At 32.1% G+C, this 16,072-nt stretch overlaps 1 protein-coding gene and 1 long non-coding RNA gene across 3 annotated transcripts; both read left to right on the forward strand.

The window, feature by feature from the left end:
• Window positions 1-68: 68 nt before the first annotated feature.
• Window positions 69-7,325, forward strand: LOC108457402 (isochorismate synthase 2, chloroplastic-like). The gene is made up of 14 exons (XM_017756441.2): window positions 69-500; window positions 2,330-2,580; window positions 2,688-2,805; window positions 2,916-3,032; window positions 3,131-3,277; window positions 3,397-3,471; window positions 3,550-3,618; window positions 4,709-4,827; window positions 4,922-4,979; window positions 5,569-5,679; window positions 5,943-6,027; window positions 6,417-6,514; window positions 6,740-6,832; window positions 7,117-7,325. Exons 1-14 carry the CDS (start codon window positions 300-302, stop codon window positions 7,183-7,185), a joined length of 1,611 nt encoding a protein of 536 aa, XP_017611930.1. The 5' UTR covers window positions 69-299; the 3' UTR covers window positions 7,186-7,325.
• Window positions 7,326-12,203: 4,878 nt separating this feature from the next.
• On the forward strand, window positions 12,204-15,850 carry LOC128293199 (uncharacterized). 2 transcript variants are annotated; one of them, XR_008283314.1, is made up of 3 exons: window positions 12,204-14,475; window positions 14,979-15,037; window positions 15,618-15,850. It is a non-coding gene; the product is annotated as an uncharacterized LOC128293199 (long non-coding RNA). The 2 variants fall into 2 exon arrangements; XR_008283313.1 differs by lacking the exon at window positions 14,979-15,037.
• Window positions 15,851-16,072: the final 222 nt, after the last annotated feature.

Consider the following 16,072-nt stretch of genomic DNA (forward strand, 5'->3'; position numbering starts at 1 on the left):
ATAAAAAGGGCCCATTTAATATTTTTCCATGCAATGAGATTGGCTGGTGAGATTTTCATTGAAAAAGTGGAAGAAAAGATAAATTTGGAACGAACAAAGCATCAGTACTTATTCTTCATTGAAAAAGTGGAAGAAAAGAAAAAAAATTGGAAACAAATAATGCATCAGTATTTATTTTATTCCCTTCACATTCACACTCATTCCATCTATTTCCTCCCAGTGTTTCACAACGTAATTCTATACTTTCTGTTTTCTTTCTGCTAACCCATCATATTTACAATATAATTTACGGAAAAGGAATGTTTGGAAATGAAGCTAGGAGAGTAGTAGCATGGATGAATGGGTGCGAAGGAGACCCCAAACTCCCTGTAGGCAGCATAGAGACACGCACATTAACTGTCGTTCCATCTCCATCAAAGGCGATGGAGAGGTTGAATGTAGCCATTAGAGAGTTGAAATGCAGCCCTCCTCCTCTTACCTCTGGCATTCTTCGACTTCAGGTAAACTTTCCCTTCCTTCATAATTAAACATGGTCCAAATACTAGTCTACATCTAGGAACACGAAAAATTTGCTAATTTCTTTCTGGCATTATCTCCGAGATAATGGGTTGTTGCTACGTGGTTGGTTGTGACATTTCTTCCATTTTCCTTATCCCTTCATCAATAAAAAAATTTACATGCAAGTTGACTCAACTAAATTATAAGTTTATGTTTTTGGTATTCTAACTTTAAAAAATTATAAGACGGTAATTAAATTATTTGAATATTTTTTATTTAATTCATTTAATTGTTAAGTTTTTTTTTAATTTAATTTGTGATTTCTAAGCAATATTTGGATGATTGGTATGATGGATCAACACCCATTGATGAGTAAAAAATATGCCCTAGATCTAAGTCGATCTAACGATCAGTGTCAAATATCAGAAAAGAAAGATTTTTGGATTTTAATTCGCAGATTTGTGACATTAAAATTATTTCATAAAAAAAATTTTGTAGAGAATAAAAAAGAGAACTTTCAATTGATTAGCCAATACAAATAAAAAATGCATAGAGGAATAAATTTAACGACAGAGTAATTTAAATAAAAACTTTTAAATAATTTAATATTAATTTTATAAATTTTTAAATATAAATTTAATAATTTAGTAGTATACCAAAAGTAAAATAATTGAAAGATAACAAAATTGGCGGGATATATATATTAAAAGTTGGACGAAATAGAAGCTTCAAAATCAACTTTTTTTTCATAATTGACCCAAAAAATTGATTAATTATAAAAATTACCTAGGTGCAAAATATTATACGAAAATGACTTGTTTTCTACAATGACCATCAGTGTTGCTATTGCCATTGGTGGCACCATCTCTCATCATTACCCAATGATTGTCGGTTTTGAAAAGTATGTTTTTGTTGTGCCTCCATTCTCATTGGCGACACCAGTGTGTATTTTTCTATATACTCATTAAAAATATTGGTATTTTGGGAAAAAAGAAAAAAGAAAATATTTTAATGGGTGTTGTTGTTTCCTTTGGCGGCACTAAATAATTTTTAATAAAAAGCTGTGTCAAAATAATAATAAAAAGTCGTGTCAAATACTTTTTGGTGTCGTTGTTCTCATTGGCGACACTCATGTCAGAATTTTTTTTGGTGCCTCCAGGTTGTGTGGTGACATTAGTGTGTTTTTTTTAATTGATATTTTTATTTCGTTAGATCATGTGGCTGTGCCGGTGATTTTATTAAAAAAAATTTTGTGTCACTGAATTTTCTTGCAGCATTGACTGTTTTTTGGTGTCACCATGTGTGGTGGCACCAATGTCAAAAAAAAATCGAATTTATCTTGAGTGTCACTTGAATATCTGGCGGCACCTCCCAATATATATATTGCCTACTCGATTTTGTTAAGATTTACTTTTTAATTATTTATGAGAGAGAAAAAATTGATTTTAGTAGAAAAGAAAACAAATTGTATTGAAAATGGATAACCAAATGTTTTTTTTTTTTTAAATTGGGGCAATTCTACCGTCAATTGAAACTAGTTGTGTATTTGACTGGCCAGAAATTAGGGATAGATTCAATAAGAATATAAGAGGTGGAAGAACTGAAGCGGAAGATTAATGCAAAAATATCTCCATTGTATAATAATATATAAAATCAAAACTAATGTATATTGTTTAGATTTATCTGTTTAAAAAACCCGTAAAATTCAAAAGGGATTATTGTTAAATCCGTTGGAGGAACTCTTTTGTTTCCGCGCAAGTAACGGCTCTGCAAAAATAAAGACAAAGGAAAAAGAAAGAAGAAAATTGAAATTGGTAAGTGTTGTTTGAAGGTACCGATCGAGGAGCAAATCGAAGCAATCGAGTGGCTTCATGCTCAACATGATAATCTTCCACGTTGTTTCTTCTCTGGTAGAAGAAGCAGAGCCAATAGAAATGGTTTCAATCTCTTGATGGACATAGGTAATGAAAATGGCGACACCTCTTTTACCAATAATCTTGTTGGTGTCGCCGGTGTCGGCTCAGCGGTATTCTTTCAACAACTTCATCCTTTCTCATATCACGATTGGAGGTCCATTAAGAGGTAAATCATGCAGATTTCTTTTAAATAAAGTTGTCAGATCAAAGCAAATAATGCCTCTCGAATTTGGGATTTAGTTATATGTTGTCTTTGTTTTCTTTGGATTGAAGGTTTCTGTCTCCAAAGTGCCCTTTGATTCGTGCATATGGAGCAATTCGTTTCGATGCGACGGCTAATATATCACCTGAATGGAAGGCGTTCGGTTCATTTTGCTTTATGGTCCCTCAGGTTGAGACCTTGTTTTTGTTGACCAAGTAGTTTGTAGGGAATAATTCAGTTCATTTTTTATTTTGTCTCTTTAGTATTTAAACGACCTATTGCTACATACCAAATGACAGGTTGAGTTTGATGAGCTTGAAGGAAGTTCAATGCTTGCCACAACGATTGCATGGGACAATGCCCTTTCATGGACTTGGGATGAAGCCATTCGTTCACTTGAAACCACAATGCAACAGGTGCCTCGACTTTTTAACTTATTTTGCTCATCCTATATACCTATAGCCTCTTTGATTTGTTTAGTACTGTGCAATTAATTAAATTTCCAATTTTGAAGATTGCTTCAGTTGTTGTAAAGTTGAAGAAAGAAGCTTCTGGAGAATCCATCCTCAGTAAAACTCATGTTCCCAATAAGACACATTGGGATCTTGCTGTAAAGAAAGCTTTGCAGGCAATAAACACAAGCACCTCAGAGCTCGTTAAGGTATTTTTAATCCCTTCTGCTGATGAAGTCTCCGAAGCACCATCCCTAAACCATAGTCCTTCTAGTCTCTTGCTCTATATATCAGGTTTTTAGTTAAACATTTTGATGTGAAAAACTAGGTTGTGCTTGCCCGTAGCAGCAGGATTTTAACTGCTACAAATATCGATCCTATAGCTTGGTTGGCTTGTCTGCAGGTACTCTTTTTCTTTTCTTCTCTTCAATAAAGTATTATAGGGGAAGATAAATTTCACTGAGCTGTGTACTTACTGCAGGTTGAAGGAGAAGATGCATACCAGTTTTGTCTTCAGCCACCTAATGGACCCGCATTTGTGGGAAATACAGTAAGTGTGACAGCAGATCTCATTGTGCAATATGCATCTTTTTTTTACCACTCTGCCACATGCTCTTTACTTCTATCTCCAGTTTTCCTTCTTCCCCTATGAGAACAATGTGTGTTCAATATATTTCCTACTAATGTGAATTTTGCATGATATCTGATCGGTATAGTTTTGAGACCATGACTGAAGTTTAAGCATAGTTGATAGAAGTAAAACTTGTAAGATGTAAGATACTTAAAATCCCTTTTCCCACTTTCTACTCCATTGCAGCTGATAATAGATCTCATGTTTAATTTTTATTTAGAATACACTTACTCTTCTCGATTTCTCTTTGGAATGATCCTTGTTATTCGTGATATTAAATAGATAGTTTCTACCCTTTGCAAAGTGATAATTAACCATAATTTACAATGTCCTCATATTCCATGTCACTATTTTGAAGTTCATGGACCTGATTTCGCTGCCATTCAGAATTTGTATTCTTGCTTTTTTGTATTTGATTAGAAGTTTATTGGTGTAAGGCTCTCTTGTAGATGAAGTAATGATGCAGGGAAATGGAAAATTATGAAACCCCCCCCCCCCCCCAAAAAAAGTTTTGCTGAACTTAGGTTGTTTTGAATTGCTTTGAGTATCAAAAGTGTCTCAAGGTGTGGATTGGATCCGAAAATATAAAGGCAAGGCATTTTTAGGAAAACGATCAAGAAATACAATTCTCGGGACACTATGATTTTACTCGAACAGAACAATTCTTATTGTGCCGCGAATTGCTCTAAATCAGAATGAAATCAGAGAAACACTAAAGAAAGAATATTTTTCACGGTTGGAATAAGTGATTAATCTTTTTTCTATTCCAAACTAAGTCTATATATAATGCACCAATAGGTGTTTAAGTGCTTTTATGAATGATCACAACTTTTCATGTTAAAAGATTTACGAATAATTGTGACATTTGAAATCAACCAAAGTTTGAATTGAATTTTGAAATTCAATTCTACAAAAGGATATATATATTTTTTTTGAAAATACTTCATATAATATATATTATATAGAACAGTTTCTTCTTGCTTTGACTTATACGAGCTTTGGTGAATAGCCAGAGCTACTATTTCACAGAAAATGGCTAAGCATTAGTAGTGAGGCACTGGCTGCAACCCGTGCTAGAGGTGAATCCAGAGCGCTTGATCTTCAAATAGAGCATGATCTACTTTCCAGGTTCCTTTTGTTACTCTCAACTCTTTACCGAATAACTTCCGTTTTTTCAATGTGTTTACTGATTAATAACCTGTTTTTGTTGCGAATCATGTAGTCCCAAGGACCACCTGGAATTTACTGTAGTACGAGAAAACATACAAAACAAATTAGAGGCAAGTTTTCTTCCGATACCTTAATTTGTCAATTTGCTTTTCTAGGCACTGAAATTTCTTTCACTAGGACTTTTTATGTAATTAAAGTTCTTTCGTAGAATCATTTAGGTTGATGCACTCCAATGCTATCGTGCATCCTCTCCTGCACTTAAACACGTGAGCTAATGTCAAGATAAAAACATATTACCACTATTTCAGTGTTTTCATGAATGGGCATGGTTTAATGATGCCATCATGGGATGCCACTATTTCTTTTAAAAACCTACTTGCAGTATGTTGTCTGGTTCTGCCATATGCTTGCTGTTCACTCACAAGGATATATTTAGCAACAAATGATGAGGCTCCCTCTGTCCTATAAAGGTTGGCTATGTTTCGTCCTTGTGTGTTTGAGTCTTACTTATTTTACCTCTTCTGTGTATATTTATTGTTTAAGTTTCCTAAAATGCTTTAAATCAAAAGGCTTTTCATATAATTTTTAAATATGTTTATAAAATATAAAGAATATCAAGTTTTCATCTCAGAGAGTTTGAACGGAAGCCTCTGTTTTACCTGAAAATAAAGTGATTGTTTACTCTTTTCTGCTTCACAGTCTGTATGTGATAGAGTTGTTGTTGAGCCGAAGAAAACAGTACGAAAACTTCCAAGAATTCAACATTTATATGCCCAGTTGACTGGTAACCTGAGAAAGGAAGATGATGAGGTAATTTCATTATAAGTTTCATATGTCAAATAGCCAGAACTCCATCAGAGCACTAATAAATTTTTGTTGCATGATCTAATATGTCAGTCTGAATTAACTGTTTTATTAAAGTTCCATACTCTTAACTGTTGTTGATTCTAGAATGAGTAGTTAGCTGTAGTAGTCTTAATACATAGACTACTAATATGTCAAAGATTTGGGCGGTAGTTTTCTCTATAGCTTTGCTGTTGTGATATATTTTGTGTTCCTACGTTCCTGTGCAGTTTGAGATCTTGTCTTCTCTCCACCCAACTCCAGCGGTTTGTGGACTTCCAAAAGAAGCTGCACGCCTCTTCATTTCAGAAACTGGTATCCTTGCAGATTATATACACTGTTTTTGTTTCTTCTTCTATAGCCATGTTACTTAGGATGAGCGTGGGATAGGAGTATGTCTTCGACACAGATATACTAGACATTTAAAAGTTTTTTCAAATATTTGCAGATTTCTAACCTTGCATCTCTGTTTGAATATATAAACTGGACACGGATACCTAAGGAAATTGAAAACTCGGTTCTAAAGAAATGTTGAATTCCTCCTTAAGTTTGACAGCTTGACATCTTGTGCTCCATATGTTTATTGTTTAGTGATCTAGGGAAAATGATGTGTCTAAAAACTTAGACTGCCAATTACCATTCTCTTACAGAACAAAACCATTTTATGGCTGCTATACTCATTTCATAAACTTTTCTGCCTTCAGAAATGTTTGACCGAGGGATGTATGCTGGACCAGTTGGTTGGTTTGGAGGAGGAGAAAGTGAGTTTGCAGTTGGTATAAGGTCAGCATTAGTGGAAAAGGTGAGCTAATTAAATAATGACATCTACTAAAGCATGCTTGACTTTTGAGTGAGCATTGAAGTATCATCAAAGCTTCATATTATTCCACATCAATGCTTTCCTTTAACAATGACCTCCAACAAGATTATCACCTTATTATACTTGTAGTGACTCAATTTAATCATTTTAAATTGTTGTAAGAAAGCTTTTATGCTGCCACCAAAATATTTGACTTTAAGTTGATAGGATTCTGGAGCATTGATATATGCCGGAGCTGGGATAGTAGAAGGCAGCAATCCCTCGTCAGAATGGGATGAACTAGAACTCAAGACATCTCAGGTGAGTGTAAACGGATTTTTGTCCTTGTGAATTTTATATATTTGCTGCCGCATGGATGCGACATTGAATGCTCATTCATCTGATTTGTATGTCAAGCCGTGTTTTTTGGACTTTAGAGCAAGCATTTAATACAAGTATGTTTATTCTTTTTCCAAGCGTTTAGCATACTTTCATACTCATATTGAAATATAGAAATTAAGAGTCCGGGTAACATGGTATTTAACATTTTTCAGTAGTGTATGCCTTCTAAGTGATTGTGGGAGTGCTTTTGATTCTGCATGCAGTGCACCAAGTTGCTTCAACTGGAGGTTCCCCGGCATTCAAACGTTGAGAATTTGGAAATCATTTATTAACAAGGTTAGTGATTTAGGGTAGAAATATATGATTCAGCACGTCTGGAGATTTGGTTTCTTTTTGTTTATCAATAAACAAGTTTTTAAAATTTGTGTGAATAATGGAATCAAAGCACTTAAAGTTTGATTTTCTTTCATAATATTTTATAAATAGTGTAATGACGCGTCAACTGGTAAGGTTATATCACTTATCTGGATATTGTATGCACAAGTCGATATTATCTTTTATAGATGCCCACCAACTCTTCAAAGATTTATCACCTAAAAGTGCACTTCCTTAGTTTGGAACCTAAGATCACTCCATATAGGAGTTCTATTTACAATCATGGTACAGTAATTTTCTTGTGCTATGATGTCGCACCCACGTGTCCATAAACCGGTATTATCTTCTTTAAGCGTCCATTAATCATTCAAGATTTTGTCACTTAAAAGTTCAGCTCCCCATGTTCGTACCCAAGACCTTAAACTAGATCAAAGGATAAAAAGTAACTCCTATACATAAGTGCATTTTTGAATCAGAAATCGTTGAGAAGAAGTCGGTCGACATCCAAAAAGGATGATAACAACTTGTGCTCACAGACATCAATGCCACAACCCAAATAAATATTAATACCTTGTTTTTCGATGACTTGTGGTAAATTGTGTTTAAAAATAGGGTAAAGTATATCGACAGTCACTCAATTTTGATTAAAATAACGAAACAGTCTTTGAACTTTGAAAAATTACAACTCAATCACTAAATTTTGGAAAAATAACAAATCAGTCACTAACGTTATCGAAAAGTTACAAATCAGTCACCCGGTAACATTTTCTATTATAGGCCTAATGGAACAAGTGACATGGCCAGTTAACTAGTTGATGTGATCAGTTAACTTGCCACGTTGGACATGAGGAGCTGAAGGGTTTCAATTTGTTGGTGGGGGAGGAAATAAAAGAGAGATTTTCTTAAAGGAAGTTGGAATCTAAGATTGTAATTGAAATGATTTTGTTTAGCAGAGAATTTTGAATTTGAAATCCAATGAACCAATTGTCATTGGTAATACAATTATGCATACAAGAAAAAGTGAATATGGACAAGCCAATTATAGAGATTTGCGACAAGTCTCAAGTATAACCCTTTTCCCCTTTGCATACTTAAATGGGAAGCCCTAAAACAACTCATAGTAAAGTTAGTAGTACGTATTATAGCAGTAATACCTTAATTAAAAGAGCCAATCAAAAGAGATGATAAAATAATCTTAAAAAGGAATCTTATAAGCAAACAACATGGTCAAGAAAGATGCTTCTATCTTGGTTGGTCAAAACCAAAACCCCCTATGAAATGAACAACAAAGAATAAGAAAACAATAGAGAAAAACAAATGAAAAGGTGAACAATGGCATACACCAAACTGAAGTAGATTTTATTTAGCTATTAAGATTTGGAACTAAAGAGGGAATAAAAAAAGGAGGGGAAATGTGTCATAAGTCGGCAACTACTAAAAACACCCCCAAAACAACAATTGAAAAGGAAACTTGAAATCTTATATATGAGAATGTGGTGGTTAAAGTGCTAGAAACAGTAGAATTAGGGCTTAGATCTAGAGATTTCGGTGTTGATTTTGAAAAATCTAAGGTAACTTTGGGGTTTACAAGTTCAAAAGGAATGTTGTTGTCAAACTTGGGAAGTTTCTAGGCTTACTGACAATCGTAACCAGTGGTTGCCGCAATGGACGGCCGAAGCTACAAAGACAGAATACGATTGACATCTCTTTTTCTTCTCTTATTCTTCTACTACCCAACCCAGCTGAGGTTCTTAAATTGGGGTCGTTTACACCGTGGGATGACAACTCAGCTTTTTGTTACAGACGTAACGAAAAATAGTTACGGATGACTGATTTATTATTTTTCTAAAGTTTAGTGACTGAGTTATAACTTTTCAAAATTTAGTAACTATTTTATTATTTTAATTAAATTTGAGTGACTATCGATGTACTTTACCCTTAGAAATATCTTCTCTAAAAGCGGCCTTAAACCAGTTGAGAGGGAGTGAAAAGCAAGAGCAATGAGCTTGATTGCATGTCCTAGGTTTTGATGTTATCACATGTTGCTTGTCAACCCTTTAGATTGGTCTTCCTAGTTGAATAAAGAAGGCACCATTTATCATATCATTCTCAAGGTGGCGCTTCTGATGTAGGATGAGTTAATTGTATTACATATTAAGTTGGTGATATCGGTGTATTATCTTTAAGTTAGTTTAACGAGTAACGATATTATTTATATAATATTAAAAAGCTTATGGTATGAGAAGATTAAAATTATAGATTTGTTGTGTAGTAAAAACAATTATAATATAAATTGTAAAAAGTAGTAATGAAAAGCAAGTAACATAATGAGTAAAAAAATGAACCCATAAAAGAGTAAATATAATTGGGAATGTAGAAAAAGAGGATAATAATGTAAAGATTCATTTTTCAATTGGTGAAATTCTTATTTGCAAATAAGAACGACTTAGAATAGAAGAACAAAAATTTGTGTAATATGGCGTATATTCCAACCACGTTTAGAAGGGGTAATATAGGAATTTTTGGCATCATGGGTGTTGAAACTAACAAAAATAAATTATACTTAATAATATTAATATTTGTAGATAGCAACTATAAAGAGTAAAAATAATATTATGTGTTTAGTGAAAACAAGTAAAATAAATATAAAAGGGATTTTGAAATTAAAATAACAATTATGTAAAAAGAGATCGCAAAATAAAATATAAGAATTTCAATATGATAAGAACTTAAGCTCCATTTGTTTCACTGAAAATGACTTTTGAAAAATGATTTCCGGAAAATAATTTACTTTTCTGGAAAAACTAATATTTTCTGGTGTTTGGATGAATCTGTGTAAAATATTTTCTGTTGTTTGGTAGATTTCTTAAAAATATTTCATAAAAGTTGTTTTCAATTAAACAATCATAATTGAGATTTTCTTATTTTTTCATTGTTTAATTGAATTTATTTTTATCTATAATTTTATATTTTACATTGTTTTTGCATATATTAAAAATATTATGTTAAATTCAGATTCATTACAATGTCATTTTTTATATTATATGACTACTAAATGAGTATTTTTATTTAAAATGTGACATTAACAAAATTGACAAAACAAATTAACGATGTCAACAATTGAACTTGATTTTCAAATTTGAAAAATAAAAGGGACTAAATTTTTAAAATAAAAGTACAAAGACTAAATTACAAATCATGAAGTATACATAGACTTATGATATATTTTAACCTTTATACTACAAAACATTTATTATTAATATATTTATAATTGTAATAAATATTTATTATTAAAATATTAATATTGAATATTTTCAATAATATGTGAATAATATTATTTAAAATTAATTATTAAAATAAAATTAAAATATTAAATAATTTATGAAAATAATAAATTATATTTATTATATTAATAATTTATTATATGACTAAATATAAATAATTAAATATGTATATTTAATAATATTGAAAATATAATATTTTAAATGTTTTCAAAAATAAAATAAAATTTATTATCAAGCTTGATATAAGTTAATTTTTATATAAAAATAAAATTATCTATAGATGAGCTCTTTTTCAGAAAATGACTTACGTTTTTCAAAAGATTAAGTCTTTTTACAAGAAAAAGGGCTTATTTTACCTTGATCTGTAAGTCATTTTCCGTTGACCAAACTATTTTCTGTGAAACAAACACAGGAAAATGCAGAAAATATTTTCCGTAAAACCTTTTACATATAAACAAACGGATCCTTAGTAACATATAGAATATCAGTTTTGATTCATAGGTTTAATTATCAATGCAAAAATAACTTTCAATGTTCCATGATAAATTAGTTATAGTTACCAACAAAGTGTCTAACGATCAATCTCTCATTATCTTCTCGACAACTAAAAGTAAACTCACTGAAATTATTTCTTTTATTAGTAAAGAACCTTGTAACGAAGCGCTAGGATTCTGTTTATTAATAGTATTAAGAATTAGAGCGATCCAATTCTAACCAACAAACACACACAAACAGGTTTCATTCAGATTAGATCACATATTCACAATCAATTGCATACTTCAACATACACAACTATGTTATTCGTCACAAGTATTAAAATAATAAAACAATTACAAATTTAAAAATTCTAATGGACTAGACAAATATTTCAAGTTATCAAATACGAGCTTTATATTCAACAAACCTAAATATTTAAAATTAAAACAAAAGATATGCAAATACCAAAGAATAAAGAAAATATTAAGAAGAAATTAGATGTAATAAACTTGGAGAATCAAAATGTTGAGATCTCCTTAGCTAGAAAAAAAAGTTTGGAAAATCATGTAAAAGAAAATAAAAAAATTAATAAAACAATACTAAGGTGTAGAGGTGATCATGGGCCGGGCCGGGCTGGGTTTGGACTGGGCCCATATAAATTTTTAGGCCCATCTATTAGGCCCGGGCCCGGCCCAGGCCGGCTCGAAATATGGGCCTAAAATTTTGCCCAAGCCTGGCCCGAAATAAAATTACTAAGCCCGAGTCTACCCATATTAAATTTTTTTATTTCATTAAATAAAAAGTTTAAAAATATAATAAATTAAATATATTTAAAACATAAAACAAATATTAAAACAAATAAAAATAATACTAAAACAATTCTTAAAACAATACACAAATTAATAATATAATAAAAATGGTTATATTAAAATTTAAAATAATTAAAAATAAAATAAAATATATATATTAATATATAATTGGTTGGGGGGCCCGGCCAAAAACCCTTACTCGAGGGCGGCCTGCTTTCTAAACGGACCTCGTTTTTTGCCCAAGCCCATTTTTCGGCCTATATTTTTACCCAAACCTCCCATTTTTTTCTAAGAAGCCAGTCGGGTCGGGCCACCAAAACCCATGATCAGCTCTACTAAGGTGGCTATATGTGGCTTTCTCATTCTAAACCTAAAACTTTGTATTTATAGGGCAAAATTCACATAAAAGAAAAAAATACAAAAGTACTATTAATGAATTGAAATAATTTTCTAGGTTTCTGGTAGATTTGTGTGACAAACTTTTAGGTCATTTTTGGGCACTTTTCGAAATATCTCCCCTTTTAAATCAAATATCTTGAAATATTTTAGGCATTTTCTATCACACCCTCATTAGGTGAACTAGTTCTATTTGGTAGACTACGCTGGCGAAGACTGCCTAAGTTGCGAGACTTAGATAGGGTAAGGTTGGTAACTTCGTGGTGAAGTACTTTGTTGAACTTTGTCGATACTGCAGCATTCCACTGATCAACCTTTATCACTGAACAACCAAGTAAGTTCCTTTGTCCATTGGTTCTGGTGCTCGTGGCTAAGGAAATGCGTTTAAGGAGTCAATGCATACAAAGGTATAAATTGTTGACAGACCTAGAAATCTAGTGTATATACATAGTGTAAATACTCCTTCCTTGGTGCACAAGCTTTGTATCCAGGCTAGTATAAGAAGGCAACGGAGGGATGTTGCATATTGTGATGAAAAAAAGACACATGATAATATGTTTTGCCCCCAATATGGCACTCTGCTGCAAACCGTGGCTAGTGAAAACTTGACCTTCTAGGAACACGTGTATGTTCGAAAAAAAAGAAGGATGTTAATGGGTATGAAGGTGATAAATGGTAAATAGATTTGATAGTGGTATGAAGATAAGAAGTTAGCATAAAGAAGGGAGTATGTGGGAAAAAGAGGGACATATGTGTAAAATAAGGAGTGCATGTTGCATGAAATGTAAATAGTAAGTTTGATAGTCATAAAAGGATGGTCTACGAAAATAGCATACACGCAAAGCAGTTGTAACACCCTTCACTTGTCTCCGTTTCCAAAATCGAATTATGGGATGTTACAGTAATAAATATGAACAAGAACATGTGAATTAATTCAAAATTTCAATAAATCATTCACCATATCTCAACATTCAAACTAAATATAATTATCATACAATTCCGAGCTTAAACGAGCTTATGAAACCTCTCAAACTAAATTGGTATCAACTAGGGTCTTATTAGAAAACTTAACAAAAAGTGGGAAAAATTAAAAAATAAGGGTCACACGGCCATGTATCCAGGCCGTGTGACAGACTATGGACATGTGTACTTGAATCACACGACCATGTCGCCAAGCTATGCAACAAACTGACGTCGTGCAAGGATGGAGTCACAGGCCGTGTCGATAAGATATGTAACAAACTAGAGCCCTGTGGACCTAAATGCAAAGTTTTCAACTAAAATGTACATGGAAATGTCTTGGACCATGTAATAGACTAAGACCGTGTGCCAAACTTTATTGAACAAATGAATAGTACCACACGAGCGTGTGACCAGCTCGTGTGACAAACTATAATCGTGTGAATCCAAAACTTCCCAATCAATATAGAGCACACAACCATGTTAAATGCCCGAGTGTGACACACGACTGTGTGTTATCCCATGCGTGCCAATAGGTACCTATAATGCAAGTTACAAAACTAAATTCATAGATATACCAAAAGTAAGCACTTAATCAATCTTTATACTTGTTCAAAATACACAAAAGCATACCAAAAACATGTCATTTTCCTAGTTCTAACTAATATGCCATAAGACACCATCACAAACATGAAACAACACCAAAGTTCAACTCAATTTATGTCAAGGTAGAAAGTGACCAAACATAATCCATTACACAAACCAAGTGCATTCTTCAATAATCTAATATTGACCAAGAATGTTAAATCTATAACTTATAAGTTTAATGCCAAAACTTCCACACATACCATGTAATATCCCGTTTTTCAGTGGTATCAAAAACAATGGTTTCAAGACCATATTTTGACATGTGAAGTTGTGTTTTATGGTTTAGTTAATGTTTATAAAGTTACACTAGGGTCATATTAAATTTTGGTGATGAAATTTTAATGTTTAGTTAGTCAATTAATTAAAAATGATCAAATTGTAAAAGATGTAAAATTAGCTACAACTGAATTATAGTGATTAGATGGATTAATTATTATTTAAGGGAGGATTATATGGAAAATTATTCTATAAACAAGTTAATGGATGGTAATGGGTATTGTTTAAGCTTAAATGAATTTTTATTAAATGGTAGTATGGTAATTTAATAATTACCATAAAAACAAAAGATAACAAATTATGTTATCATCTTTATTGTTTTCTTCATCATCGATTGTAATAGGGGAAAGACACCATTTTTGGTGCTTGAAGGTTTGGCCACCATAGCTCTGTGCATGTAAGTAATTTCCAACTTGTTTCTTGTAATTTTTATATTTTTGAGATCGTTGCAACTAGGTCCTACTAACCCGAATCTTTATTTTTGAAACTGTTAAAATTTTGAATGTTACCATTAATGAATATTGATTGTTCTTGATGTTAATGATGAGTTTGAAGTCTTGGTTGTGATTTTGGACTGTTTTGTAAATTGATTTTTGTTAGTTTTAGTTAAAGGATTAAATAGTTGAAATGTTAAAAATCTCATGGTATAATTGTGAAATAGTGATATTTTAGGGTTTGTTTTGTAGCCTTACATATTAGCTGGATGTTTTTATTTTCAAAAGTGGATAATTTGATGATTTTCGGGACAAGGGACTAAATTGCATAAAGTGAGAAAGTTAGGGGCAAATATGTAATTTTTGTAAATAGAAGGGTTCAAATTTTAGAATTTATTAACGTATGAAATTTAAGCTAATAAATGAAATAAATTATATTTTAGATCAAGATTCTGTTGATATACAGGGGAAGGAAAAATAGCAGAATAGTTCTTAAACTTCTGTAAATTCTACAATTTAGCCAAGGTAAGTTCGTAATTATTTACTATTCAATGTGATTCACTTGTAATTTATGTCGATATTATCCTGTTAGTTGATCTCTCTGAATGTACATGTGAGTATAATTGTTAGGAATGCAAGTATCACATTTATATATATATACATGAAATTAAGAAGTAGGTATTAATAGTGTTTCTTGGATATGAAATGTATTGGATGAGATTGTAATAAGTTTTAATATGAATATGGAAATGTGAAGTGATTTCATTGCACCTCGGTGCCTCTGATAGTACATTCGTGCCCCTGAATGCACTTTAGTGCCCCTGATAGCACATTTGTGCCCCTAACTGCGCTTCGTTACCCCTGTTTTGCATCTATGATGCCTCTGAAAATGTATGAGGTTCGAGTAGGTGAACTGGATAATGTTGAACTTGATTAAATGATATGAAGAGATCTTGAAAACTTATAGACAGAGTAGTTGAGAATTTTAGTTATCATGTTATAATATTTAAGTGATTTCTTTACTAAAAGTAATTCAAGTAGATTTTACCCTATGATCTTACTAAGCCATTTAAACTTAATGAAATTTTCTCATGCCATTTTGTAGTTAACGGTTGTAGATGGCTCAAAGGATTGACATCAAAGCTCACACTATCCATTTACTCTTGGTAGTTTTTATATTTCTTTTTGGTTGTGGCATGTATAAAGGTTTTGCTGTAAGAAAGTTAACATTAGATGTTTATAAGATATGAAAAGTTATTTAGTATTTGTGACTATGTTATGTGGTGTTGAATGGTAAATTTTATTAGTATAATTAGAAGATAATAGTATGGTTGGTTATGAATGTTGATTTAGGTGTGTTAATGGATAAAGTTTTGGTGTATTGTTGGGTTATAATTGAGGTACCTATAAATGTTGTTTGTTTTGGCCATGGGATGGTTTGTCTTTTAGGTGTACGTTGTTAGGAATGTTTTGGCTTGATTTTAGCTTGTTTAAGGAGCAAATTGGGAAGCATGTGACTTGAGACACAGGCTGTCACGCAGTCGTGTGCCATACACGGTC

This window comes from Gossypium arboreum, chromosome 5, assembly GCF_025698485.1.
Source record: "Gossypium arboreum isolate Shixiya-1 chromosome 5, ASM2569848v2, whole genome shotgun sequence".
Taxonomy (NCBI): domain Eukaryota; kingdom Viridiplantae; phylum Streptophyta; class Magnoliopsida; order Malvales; family Malvaceae; genus Gossypium; species Gossypium arboreum.

What these genes read in the sequence shown, in the direction of transcription:
- LOC108457402 (XM_017756441.2), top strand. Translation starts at nt 300, where the DNA reads ATGTTTGGAAATGAAGCTAGGAGAGTAGTAGCATGGATGAATGGGTGC. An exon ending in CTTGGTTGGCTTGTCTGCAG is followed by an intron (nt 3,472 to 3,549) that starts GTACTCTTTTTC and finishes TACTTACTGCAG; the next exon opens with GTTGAAGGAGAAGATGCATA. An exon ending in GAGCATGATCTACTTTCCAG is followed by an intron (nt 4,828 to 4,921) that starts GTTCCTTTTGTT and finishes CGAATCATGTAG; the next exon opens with TCCCAAGGACCACCTGGAAT.